Below are 13,029 nucleotides of genomic sequence, written 5' to 3'. Positions count from 1 at the left end.
GGTCTATGGAAGGTTTTCGCTTTGTGTCACCAACTATTTTAATAAAATAGAATAAAATCTGTCAAGTCCAGACTTTCCCAGCTTATTGCTACAGCACTGAGTATGTACTGCATGTACTCTGTGTACTATATTTACTGTGTGTACCCTCAATGTAATGTGTGTACTGTGGGTACCAGGCTGGGGGGGGCAGGGCTGTGTCATCAGTTGCTGGGCAGACTCCAGACCCTCCAGTAGAGACATCATGGAGTCAAGGACGAACAGCTGACGCCACAAAACCTTCTGAACACGACGACTGTCCTGAACACACACACACACAAACCTGTCTCTTATACACATCTCTTTATATATAGAAAAATCTTATATTTAAAAGCATTTAAATAAACGCTCTGATGGCTGTTGATATAAACACATCAACTTGTTTGTATGAATACATATCTGTCTGTATTTAATTATTTATTTTTTTTATTCAAGGTCTTTTTATTGACTTTTCAAATTTTACAGAATACATTACTTTCCAGAAATTATTATTATTAATTATTTAACAGTAAATATAGAATATAACCCCCACGTGTCTTGCTCCAACGGAGCCCCATCCCTACAACAGCGGAATTGTACCACACTGAAATATTTACTGTACTTATTCAACGTGACAAGAAACTTAGATTAAGTCCTTGTGACCTTTAACCTGGTCTGGTGGTCTGATATGTTTTTACATTATCTATTTTACTCTAATTCAACCAAAACTAAATCCTGATGAAAAGAAGTAAAAGGGATTCAGTATTTCTCCACCAGATTTTAATAAAATAGAATAAAATCTGTCAATCTATTTACTGTGTACTCTCATTGTAATGTGTGTACTGTGGGTACTATGTTTGCCTTCTCACAAACTGAATAAAGGTTTGACAAATTTGAATCTGTGTTTTAAAAGCTCTTTATGGTGTCTGTTATAATCTAGTCCAGGGCTGATAAGTCTGAGTGCAGTGGTTGTTGATCTGGACCTGGTCCATGGTGTGTGTCATAAATGAAATCAAGTTTCCACAGATGTAAAGGTGGCGGTGGCCTGACGTCACTCCTGACCGTGAGGTAGACGACCATCCTGGCTGCTTCAGCAGAGTCCGGCTGCTCCGAGTCTCCGTGGGGGTCCAGCAGATCCAGATCACAGCGCTGCAACACACTGATGCACACAGACACACACAGACACACAACAGACACACAACAGACACAGACACACAACAGACACACAACAGACACACAACAGACACAGACACACAACAGACACGCAACAGAAACACAACAGAAACACAACAGACACACAACAGACACGCAACAGAAACACAACAGACACACAACAGACACAGACACACAACAGACACGCAACAGAAACACAACAGACACACAACAGACACAGACACACAACAGACACACACATACAACAGACACACAACAGACACAGAACAAACACAGACACACACACACACAACCGACACACAACAGCGCGCCATGTTTATTTCACACGGAGTCTGAAAACAGACCAACAACAACAAGTGCTAGCTCTGTCAGTTAGCTCTAGCTAGCTAGCTCTGTCGGTTAGCTCTAGCTAGCTAGCTCTGTCAGTTAGCTCTAGCTAGCTAGCTCTGTCATTTAGCTCTAGCTAGCTAGCTCTCGAACATCCATCACTGCCGCTAAATCTCATGGTTTCACACATTTGAGTTCATCGTTTGGCGCGGGAAAGTTCGGCCTGAACTTACATACACATTTAAATCACTTCCTCTGAACAGAGCAGACGTTAACTGAGAGGACTAACGTTAAATGTTGAAGTTTTTAGAGACTTACGCTCGGACTTCAGCCATTTCTGTTTCCAAATTCCCGCCACGAGTCATCTGATTGGTCCGTTCATGATGACGACATAGCCCGTCTTTATCGGGTTTGACTGGCGGTTGGCAAACAGGTGAGCAAAGTTTTCCTCTAGACACACTAAAGGCTTCACACCCCAACACCTGGAAACACGCTGAGGTGGGAAATCAGTGGAGTTCAGCTTTAACATGTTTCACTATGTTTAACACCAGTCACTGCACCTCCCCTGATCATTGAGTGTGTAGTTCCCCCTGTGACCACCAGGGGGCAGCATTTCACTAAACACCTGCAGAATGAGCCTCAGAGCTTCAGCCTCAACCCTCCTCCAACAGGGTCTACTGACAGGGTCTACCAGGGACTCAAAGGCTCAACATCAAACCTCCTATCATCACAGTCTCACAGCCTCATATATATATATATATTACATCTTTATTAATATATATTACATGTATATTACATCTTTTCATACAGATGTGATATGGAAACAAACAGTAAAAAAGGGTTGGCCTGTTTGAGTCTCCTGTGTGGAGATTTCTTCACCAGGTGGGGGGGCGTTCAGGGACCATGAGAAATGTGGATTCCCTGGAGTTTGCTGTTGTTGACATTCTCCACCTCCTCACTATGTGTGTAACGTGTTTTCATCCTGGACAGAATTATTTCATTCTCTCATGCGACAAGTCATTTGAAGTAAGTCCTTCTTATTGTTTCAACCTCTCCTCCTGTTTCATCTGCTCTCGTCCGTTATGATCTGAGTTCACCGCCAGCAGAAATAGGTCAGTCACTCTCACCCTGTGTAATAACTGATTCCTGCCAAGGACTGTGAGGTTTACGAGCGTGGACATCAGCACACAGATAAAAGACCAGGAACTGCACCATTAACCGCCTCACTGCCAACATCAGCCGTATAGTTTCCTCTTATCTGAACACTGGGAGGGTCAAAGACACAAAGTGGGTCACAGCAGTTTCCATGAGCAGCTCCTGTGACTGTCGTCTGCTGGATGAGCTGCTGCATAAGTGCATCTGATATATTGATCACAATTTTCAAATGAAGAAATTTCACTTCAACAGTGATCAGTGGTCAGCTGACTCCTCATGAGCCTCTTAAATAATACCACGTCATTTCAGTTTTTATTTCTGAGAATGAACAAAAATACCCTGAAAAACAAACTCAGATTTTTACTAAAGTAGCACAGAAGAATACTACAAGTAAAAGTACAGAAGCATCAGCTTTATATCAAAATATATTTATGGAACAAAAGTAAAAGTTCTCATTATGCAGAATGGGCTCTTTCTAAATCTCATGTTATATTACTGTATTCTAAATATTGATGCACGTATCAATATAATGTTACAGCTGGTCTAGACCATTTGAACTGCTTTATATCATCTGGGCAGCTGTTTCTCTTATAACACCTCATCATTTATTTACTGTTTCCACCCACAGACACAGGAAGTAGGGTTGTCAAAAAAATCGATACTCAGATATTAATCGATACTAAAAATTAGCATCTGATCAGATACTGATTTGAAACAGTATCGATACGAACAGCGCCGTCTTCACCTCCTCCAGTTGACACAGCTTCATACAGCAGCACTGCAGACAGGCAGAGACACAGCCCCTCCCCCCACCAGCAGCTGAACACATCAACGCTAGTTGACGTTCACACAAACTGAGCTGGTGTCTCCAGAATAAAACTACATTAACATGGCGAGTTCTGCTGCTGAAGAACCTTCACGACAAGTTTAAGTTGTAAATGAAAAAAGCAAAAGTGCCGTTTGGAATTATTTTACATTATTATTTTACCTTTAGCCGATAGCCACATTAGCCGTCTGTTATCATTAAGCTAGCTGCTATGGCTAATAATAAAACCACTAATGTTAATGTGGGAGCTAGGCAGCAAACATCAGTCCTGCCCGTCTGTAACGTTAAAAGACAGTGTTCATTTAACAGGATAACATAATTATTTGTGTCTGAAAAGTGTTGTGTCATATATACTGCATATATTTTTGCACTACCACAGACAACCTAAAAATAGTGATGTCAATGATGTTATTATTTGTGTTGTTTTAATATTTATTTAAAAAAGAGTCATTTTTTTCTCCCTGTGGTATCGAGTATTTTCCTGAGTATCGTATCGAGTTTGAAATTCAAGTATCGAGACAACCCAAACAGGAAGCAGCAGAAACCTTACGACTGTGACATCACAGACCTTTAACAGAAGACAAAGCTAACTTCAGGTAAAGCTGTTTATTTATCTGAATGTCTTCAGTCACTAATGTCAAATATCCAACATGGTTAAAAATGTCTTACATAAAACGACTGGCAGCAGATTATCAGACAAAGTTCAGTCTCTTTGGTCATTTTGTGTCTCTTTATGGTTGTTTTACTCATTTGAACATCTGCTCTCGTCCGTTATGATCTGAGTTCACCGCCAGCAGAAATAGGTCAGTCACTCTCACCCTGTGTAATAACTGATTCCTGCCAAGGACCGTGAGGTTTACGAGCGTGGACATCAGCACACAGATAAAAGACCAGGAACTGCACCATTAACCGCCTCACTGCCAACATCAACCGTATAGTTTCCTCTTATCTGAACACTGGCAGGGTCAAAGACACAAAGTGGGTCACAGCAGTTTCCATGAGCAGCTCCTGTGACTGTCGTCTGCTGGATGAGCTGCTGCATAAGTGCATCTGATATATTGATCACAATTTTCAACTGAAAGAATTTCACTTCAACAGTGATCAGTGGTCAGCTGACTCCTCATGAGCCTCTTAAATAATACGACGTCATTTCAGTTTTTATTTCTGAGAATGAACAAAAATACCCTGAAAAACAAACTCAGATTTTTACTAAAGTAGCACAGAACAATACTACAAGTAAAAGTACAGAAGCATCAGCTTTATATCAAAATATATTTATGGAACAAAAGTAAAAGTTCTCATTATGCAGAATGGGCTCTTTCTAAATCTCATGTATATTACTGTATTCTAAATATTGATGCACGTATCAATATAATGTTACAGCTGGTCTAGACCATTTGAACTGCTTTATATCATCTGGGCAGCTGTTTCTCTTATAACACCTCATCATTTATTTACTGTTTCCACCCACAGACACAAACCTTACGACTGTGACATCACTGACCTTTAACAGAAGACAAAGCTAACTTCAGGTAAAGCTGTTTATTTATCCGTATGTCTTCAGTCACTAATGTCAAATATCCAACATGGTTAAAAATGTCTTATATACGAACGACTGGCAGCAGATTATTAGACAAAGTTCAGTCTCTTTGGTCATTTTGTGTCACTTTATGGTTGTTTTGGATCTTTTTGTGGTCATGAAACGTCTCTCTGCAGGTGTTTTGTGTCTCTTTGTGGTCGTCTTCTGTCTCTTTGTGGTCATGTAGAGGCTGAATGATGAGGCAGGGTGTTCTGGTTCGTGGTTTTTATTGTTGCTGAAAGATGTAATTATGAAATCAGACATGATGAAGTGACAAAATACAACTCAGTGTTTCATCTGGAGCTCGTCAGCATCAACATGTCAAACAGATCCGATGATACAGCTGAACAGAAGGTGATAAATCTGTTAACACACTGCACACAAACATCTTTAAACTACACTGAAACATCGACTGTCCAACTCACTGAACCATGTAACCATGAAGATATAAGAAGTAAACCAGTTCCAGACCAGTTCACATCAGAGACCAGTTCATCCAGAGACCAGTTCATCTAGAGACCAGTTCATCCAGAAACCAGTTCACATCCAGAGACCAGTTCACATCAGAGTCCAGTTCACATCCAGAGACCAGTTCACATCAGAGACCAGTTCATCCAGAGACCAGTTCACATCAGAGACCAGTTCATCCAGAGACCAGTTCATCTAGAGACCAGTTCATCCAGAAACCAGTTCACATCAGAGTCCAGTTCACATCAGAGACCAGTTCACATCAGAGTCCCGTCTGTGGTTTAGAGAACAGCAGCTCTGTGGTTCAGGTCAGGGAAAGATGGTGGTTCAGGTTGAATGTAAATAAACAGGTTGTGAAGTTTTAGTGTTTTAAACGAGGATCTTTCCTGAACCTGAAGCAGCAGCTGAGAGTCTGAACAGAATCATGGACAGTTGAATAAAGCTGGAGTCACTACAGCTGGAGATTTAACTGTGAGATCAGAGATTCAGGTGGAACAGACGTTCAGTATCAACACATCTGTGACTTGTCAAATAACATTTCCTGGTTATGACAGAAATAAAACGTTTGTTGAAGTTTAGATGTATAGAAACTTGTATCATCTGTATAGAGACAGAGTTGAAACCAAAGATAATTCATTTACAATGAGATAAAACAAAGAAGAAAACAGCAAATCCTCACATTTTAAAAGCTGGAACAAATACAAATGACATTAAGCTGCTATAAACAATGTTTTTACATTTACAATCGATCAAATGAAGCCTCAGCCGACTCCCTCTGCAGCTTATTGTTCTTGTGGAGGTGCAGGGTTTGTAATTGTTTTATGTCTCTTTATAGTTATTTGTCATATTGCATCTCTTAGTGGTTGTTGTGTGTCTCTTTGTAGTTAGGTCAGCATAACTGTATATTTCCACTCATTATGAGCTGTATGTACTGTAAGTATGCAGACTAAAACTAACAGAGTAAAAGAATAACATAATACAGAATAAAACTAACACCTCTAATTAGTGTAATTTTAGGACCTCATGCTAGCTTTTAATGCTCATTTACATAGTTTATTGATTTTGACTGGACAGCACAACAGACATTTCCTAACAACCAATCTGCACCTTACTGAAGTCTTGACTTGCTAAGACATTTATTATATTTTAATGGAGCATCCTCATTTAATAAATCAGCAGCTAGTAGTTACTGAGTACTCAGGAGGGACTTGACGTTCAAACTTGGTGATGGATTTTCAAGAGCTGTTACGACACAGTCCTGGTCTCTGTTAAGGAAAACTTTTAAATTCAAATTTTTATTTATTATTTTTTTGTTTTAGTCTTAATGTGTTCCAATGCGACGATCCCTGCAGCGCCCACTGCACCTCCAACTACAGCTCCTCCTACAATTCCTACTGTACTTCCAACCACGCTCCCAAGAAAGTGAGAAACTCCTCCACCACAACCAGCTCCAACCAATGCAGACCCCCCTACAGTGAGTGCGAGTTTCCTTTTAAGATGAGCTGCTTTTACCGAGTAAGATGTTCCTTTGTTTTCCTTTACCATCTGGTTGATCTTCTCCAGAAGCTTCTTGACCTGAGACAGATCCTGGACTGTGTTGTCAATAGCATGGTATCTGTTCTCACAGTTAGAGACAAAGTCTTTGAGATCCTGGTTTTCTTCAATTAACTCCTCAATATTTCTTCCTTTTTCCATTTCATCTCTAAGGGTGAACAACAACATGGTGTAATTTAAAACCTCATCGTCGAAAGTGTTCTTTAAAGTCTCCACTCTGTCAAGATCACTTTTTCCAAACGCGCTCACCTTCTGAACGAACAGGATCACATGAGGACCAGGATTAACATTCGAGAAAGATTTCTTGATCTCCTCCATCACCTGCTTGTCTTCTTTTCCTGACTGACACAGACCTGGAGTGTCGACAACAACCACGTTTCGTCCTCCGATCTTCACTTGTTCCTTCTGACACTTGTCTGTATAAGAGTTGGGACATATGCGGGAGCCTGAAGTTGCCTCATCCTCTCCTCTCTCCGCTGAGATCCTCAGGATGTTGTTCATGACTGCCGTCTTTCCAGCTCCGACCTTCCCAATGAGCACAATCCTCAGCTCTGTGGGAAATATTACAGACATCAGTAGAGGAAGAACTATTACTGCAGTAAAAGTAGTGACACCCCACTGTAAAAATCCTGCATTCAAAATTTTACTGAAACACGAGTCTATAAATACACTGGGTGCTGTCGGTCGGTTTTCCTAACTGGGAGCGCTCTGAACAGAATCTACTGTTGGTAATGTACCTCACATAACTCCACCGCAAATAACCCAAACTATTAATTGTCTAGCTTGGCATTGTTGTTTTAAGTAGTTTAATCAATACAATAATACTTCCTCTTTTTAGTACCATTGAAACAATATTATCAACTACCATAATTATGCAGATGACATCCAAATTTACTTTGCTCTGTCACCAAATGTCTACAGACCCATAGATTCTCTCTAGAAGGGAAATGAACAAATAAAAGACTGGATGTGTCTGAATTCTTTCACCTAAATAACTGTGTTTAATTATTTAGAAGGAAGTCTGAGAGTAAACGCTCATCTTCTATGTGTCCAATCTAACTTGGTGTAATGTTGGACTCAGAGTTTAACAAATTAATGACAAAGTCTGCATTCTGTTCTTTTAAAAACAGGATTCATGTCCAGGCAGGACTTTAAATTAATCCACTCGTTTGTTTCCAGCAGGATAAATCACTGTAATGGTCTTTTCTCATTCAGAAAGCTGCTCCTAGAGTCCTAACAAAAAGACAAGTGAAGACATCTTAGCAGTTCTCACATCATCAGTCAGAAGGCTGCTATCTGTTCACAAAGTGCAAACTAAGCATGGAAGAAGCAGCCTTTAGTTACTGGAACAAACCTCCAGAGAAAATGGCACTGCCTTTAAATCCAGAGGAATTCTTTCTGCACTACATTGGACTACGCCCTCAGTTGGGTGTTTTGCAGTCGTTGTGCTGTTTGAACTGCCTCTGTGTATGAAATGTGTCACATATTTATACTTTCCATGCCACATGAGATTTTCCCTTATATCATAGTTTCTCAACCTGTATTTTTATTCTAAATTCCCTGATTTGACTAACAAGCCAGCACACAGGTCAAGTTGTAGTCAGAACATCAAAGTCATCAGAACAAACAAAGTAAATGGGAAGTACACAGTAACTGAAAGAGGTTATCAGTTTCTATATAATACAGTTATGGCAAACATATATAATAAGATAAAACAAAACAACTTTGACATAAAAAGTGTCAGTTACAAAAAGTTACAGTCAATGGGATCTGTACAGACTGTCAAATACAGTAATATTATCTCATATCTTTAGATGACTGATTAAATGTTAACTCAAAACAATAGAAATGAAGGGTTTAATACTTATTTTGACAGCTGAGAGCTGGAAATCATCATGCATCCCAGATATAACTGATGAACTAGTTTATCATTTTTACCAATTATATCAAACCCAGAGCATTAGGACTGTTTAAGAAATATACTCACCAGGCAGTAAATTCTCACTGGTCATCTTTGCTGTGTAAATGCAGCTGATCTGTGATGTCTTGTCACTGTGGATGTCTTCTTCTGACTATTTTAATTTCCAACTCATCATTATATATTATAGCCTGCTGCAAGTTCCCTCCCCTGAAGTACACATCACCTGTTCCCAGTCAAAATCTAACCAGTCACAGATCACAAATAAAGATGTAGCTCCAACCAACACATTTGGGGGCAGAGATAAAATATATTATGTAGAGTAGCTCCATTTCCACAAGTACTGAGGACAGTTTACCTACACACACACATGAACATGCTGTAAGGAGTATCATTGTTCTTTTGAAGAATCCTACAGACATGAACAATCAAATAAAAACAAAATCTTGCTTTTGTGAAGCTTATCTTACTCAGTGGGAGACTGTTTTTATTCTTTATTATATTTCAAATACAAAAACAAGTTCATTAGTCACAGCTGCAGATAATTACACCTACATAAAGTTAGACAAACAAACCTGTGATAGAAAAGCACACATGCTATTGCTGTGAATGATGAATAAGGTTATGGACATGCTTTTGAGTTTTTTATGGGTTTCTGTGGGTTAATGTTGGTAATTTGGATTAGCATTCATTAACTTAGCTAACAGTTATTTATCCCACACTACAATACATTAGTTCAGATATCATACATCCAAATCCAACATTAGTACCTAAAAGGTTCCTATATATGTTGGAGCCAAAATGAGCTTCCTCTGCAGAGTAGTTTGGCTCAGTCCTGGAGATAGAGGAAGGAGCTCGGAGAAGAACCGCTGCTCCTTCACACTGACTTCAGTCGTTTTGGGCATCTGATCAGGATCCTCCTGGGCGCCTCCCTTTAGAGGTTTTCTGGGCATGTACAGCTGGTAGGAGACCCCAGAGCAGACCCAGAACACATTTGAGATAATCTATATCTCATCTGCCTTGGGAAGGACTAGTGTTCCCTGAGGAGGAGCTGGAAGACTCTGCCAGGGAGGGGGACCTCTGCACCGCCCTGGTCAGGGCTGGAAATGGATGAACGATGGATGAATTTCATTTATTCTTCTTTTTTGGTCAAACCTGGCACCTACATTACCCACAATGCAACCTGACTTCAGGCTATGCTAGTAGTGGCTAATGTAGATTTTTATTCGTTCCAACAAGTCCTCCAACCTGAACAACTGTACCAACGGCAGCGTACCTACCTTTGTCGCCATGGTTACTATAATAATGGTCATTGTTTGCCAGGTTAAGGAAAAGATGGTGATTCGGGTTGAAATCAGTACTTCCTCAGCATTAAATGATCTTTGTTGTCATGGTTACAATAATAACAATGTGGTTAACTTTGTCGAACAGTCATGAATAATGGAAACGACATAAACTGCTACTTTCACACGGGAATTGAAAGCTATCCATCCACCTCCTCCTCCTCCTCCTGACCTGGACTTTGTCTCTTTATACGTCACTGACACTTTTCCCTTCACTCCTGTCATAACTACTACGACCACTAGATGTCGCCTAGCAACAAAACCTAACAATAGATCATAATAACCTGCTGCACAGACGACCAATGAGCTTGTTTTTTTTACAGTCTCATTCGTTCACCTTCATTACTGAAGCGTGTCTTACGTACAATTACTTATAACAGAAATATAACCATAAATATTGGAAAAGGAAGCGCAGGGACTGAATTAAGTGCAGCAGCTTTAGTCAGCTTGGCTAATGTTGTTCCTCTACAAAGCTGCTTCTGGCTAATGTCCAATCACATGAAAATAAAATGGATGAAATAAAGACTCAAGCTCACTTAGCAACGCAAGATCAGAGACTTGTTTCCACATCTTTACAGAATCCTGGATCCGCCTGACCTTGATGGGTGGACCGTGATCCACGCTGACGCAACACAAGGTAAGATGAGGGGAGGCGGACTGAGTCTGTACATCAACGATGCTTGGTGTCTAAACGTAGTCGAAGTGGATGGACAGTGTTTGCCAGATGTTGAGTTTTTAATTGGTCTGATTGCTGACAAAACAATCCCACAATATGTTATTATTGCTATTTTATTTATCTTTTGTTTTCCGCTCACTTTTTTGGCAGCTATCTAATCTTTATCTAGTCCTAGAAATATGTGAGACATTCTGGGGATGACTTTTCTCAGAGATACAGTATGTCTCATAATTTACGAAATATTCAACGTTTTGTCAGAAATTTTTCCCATAGAAATGAATGGGAAAATTTGTAACTCTTTGTAACTCAACTACTTACTTTCAGCTAGAGACTTAATTTCAACTTTAAACAGGTCCCAAGCTTTTCAGCTATTTAACTTGTATTCAACTTTTTGATATCTTGTACAGTTTCTGATTTATCACAGTTTAAGTTTCATGATTTCTTCTGACAATGGGTTTATAATGGGTGTGTATTACGCAGCATGTTCGGAGGCTAAAGTGAGTGACATCACAGCCAGAGTGATGACAGGCTCTTAAACTGCTATAAAATATGTGTTTCACTTGTTCTCATGGACACAAATTTCACTCTTCACTCGTCGTTTTTTTCACCAAAACGTGGGCGAATCTGTCTTTTTCCAGAGACTTACACAAATTGAAGTATGTCCTTTAAAGGTGCAGGAGAACCATTCAACTGCCCCATTCACTCGAAGGAAAACTGAGGAGGGAAACAAGGAAAACAAAGTGTTTGTTTCTTTTAATCACTGCAACATTTTTTACGCCACAGATGGACAGACAGACTCTAGCTAACTCCACACAGAGACACAGTTTACTGTGTTCAGAGTCTCTCCTCTCAGACAATATAAAGCTTCAGGAGACAGGAGTCATGATCTTTTACCGGTAAGCCTGAGTTCAAGAGATATCTTTCAACTCAATCTGTGTCTCAATATAAAATCACCATGGCAACCTCTGAGGACAGTGGGAGCACAGCTGTTTTCCATCAGCTGATTAGGGACTCCTCTGATGTCTGTGGTGTTTTCTGTGAAAGTCCCGCTACAGACTTCTCCAACACTGAATACAGACAATGATTTACAAACCTCTCAGCTGTTTGCACTGGAAATATGTTTCAGTCTGGTTTTAGCGATGCTTCTGCTGGGAACTGCACTTATTGATAAGAATATATAAGATATCTCTCCTCTCTCACTTTATCTTGTTGTCAACACTGAGAAACAGCTGCAGCTCACACTCTCTGCTGTGACTGTTAGTCAGTGTCACTGTGGTGCTGATGATAAAACAGCAGAATTACTTCCTCAGCTTAAATGCAGCTCAAAATCAAAAGTTTGATCAAGTATGAATGTAACTGCCGACCTGTGTTGCTGAAAACAGTGCAGTGCACATCTGTATGAGTGACTACAGAAATGTAATGAGTGTAATAGTATGTGTTTCAGAATAATGAGTATCATACACAAAGAACAAACGGACTGAATTTAATCATGTGATGCAACATAGATACCATACCTAACTCAGCCCATCAAAATCAAATCAATAATAAACCATCACCACACCACACATGTTGATTACAAGTAAACACATGGACAAGTATATAGAGACTCAGGATATTTGTTGATAATAATGAAAACACAAATGTATAAATCAAAAACATCTGATTAAAAGATTTCTCATCACAAACACACGTGTAAAAGAATCATTTAAAGAGTTTTCAGCACACAGTAAGTGCAGTTTACATCAGGATTCAATCAAAGGTTTGCAGTAAATCATACAGAGAGAACACACAGCTTTCCCCCAAACACAAAATGAATATTGATAGTCGCTCCCCACTCAATCTGTTATCAGGATGAGAACAAGAATGCTCTGAGCTACTTTGATTTTAATATTATGAAGCTCAGGCAGGTTACGCAGTCTAACATTTCTCAGCACGTAAACTGTGGCCTAAGCTTTTCTTAATGCGACCAAACACCTGAGACGGTCCTCCGAGCCT

General features: G+C 39.7%; 2 protein-coding genes and 2 long non-coding RNA genes across 14 annotated transcripts in view; 1 reads left to right on the top strand and 3 right to left on the bottom strand.

The window, feature by feature from the left end:
• The window catches only part of LOC111647379 (protein NLRC3-like), a 99,936-nt gene that overhangs the window by 32,403 nt on the left and 54,504 nt on the right, over nucleotides 1–13,029 (bottom strand). The window lies entirely within an intron of this gene.
• LOC147817213 (uncharacterized) overlaps nucleotides 1–13,029 on the top strand; it is a 64,454-nt gene that overhangs the window by 16,797 nt on the left and 34,628 nt on the right. The gene's annotated exons all lie outside the window — the stretch shown is intronic.
• LOC147817214 (uncharacterized) lies at nucleotides 37–2,227 on the bottom strand. The gene is made up of 3 exons (XR_015436546.1): nucleotides 1,834–2,227; nucleotides 1,078–1,174; nucleotides 37–297 (listed from the first exon to the last, which is right to left on the bottom strand). It is a non-coding gene; the product is annotated as an uncharacterized LOC147817214 (long non-coding RNA).
• LOC111647382 (GTPase IMAP family member 9-like) lies at nucleotides 5,656–9,150 on the bottom strand. Its single transcript, XM_023396982.2, has 2 exons — nucleotides 9,085–9,150; nucleotides 5,656–7,648 (listed from the first exon to the last, which is right to left on the bottom strand). The coding sequence occupies exons 1-2, from the start codon at nucleotides 9,107–9,109 to the stop codon at nucleotides 6,846–6,848; spliced, it is 828 nt and encodes a 275-aa protein (XP_023252750.1). The 5' UTR covers nucleotides 9,110–9,150; the 3' UTR covers nucleotides 5,656–6,845.

The sequence above is a fragment of the Seriola lalandi genome, unplaced genomic scaffold (assembly GCF_002814215.2).
Source record: "Seriola lalandi dorsalis isolate HSWRI2012SDOR001 ecotype SW California unplaced genomic scaffold, Sedor1 jcf7180002054987, whole genome shotgun sequence".
NCBI classification, from domain to species: Eukaryota; Metazoa; Chordata; class Actinopteri; order Carangiformes; family Carangidae; genus Seriola; species Seriola lalandi.
The sequence above is the reverse complement of the archived record's forward strand: the minus strand, read 5'-3'. Positions and strand labels throughout refer to the sequence as shown.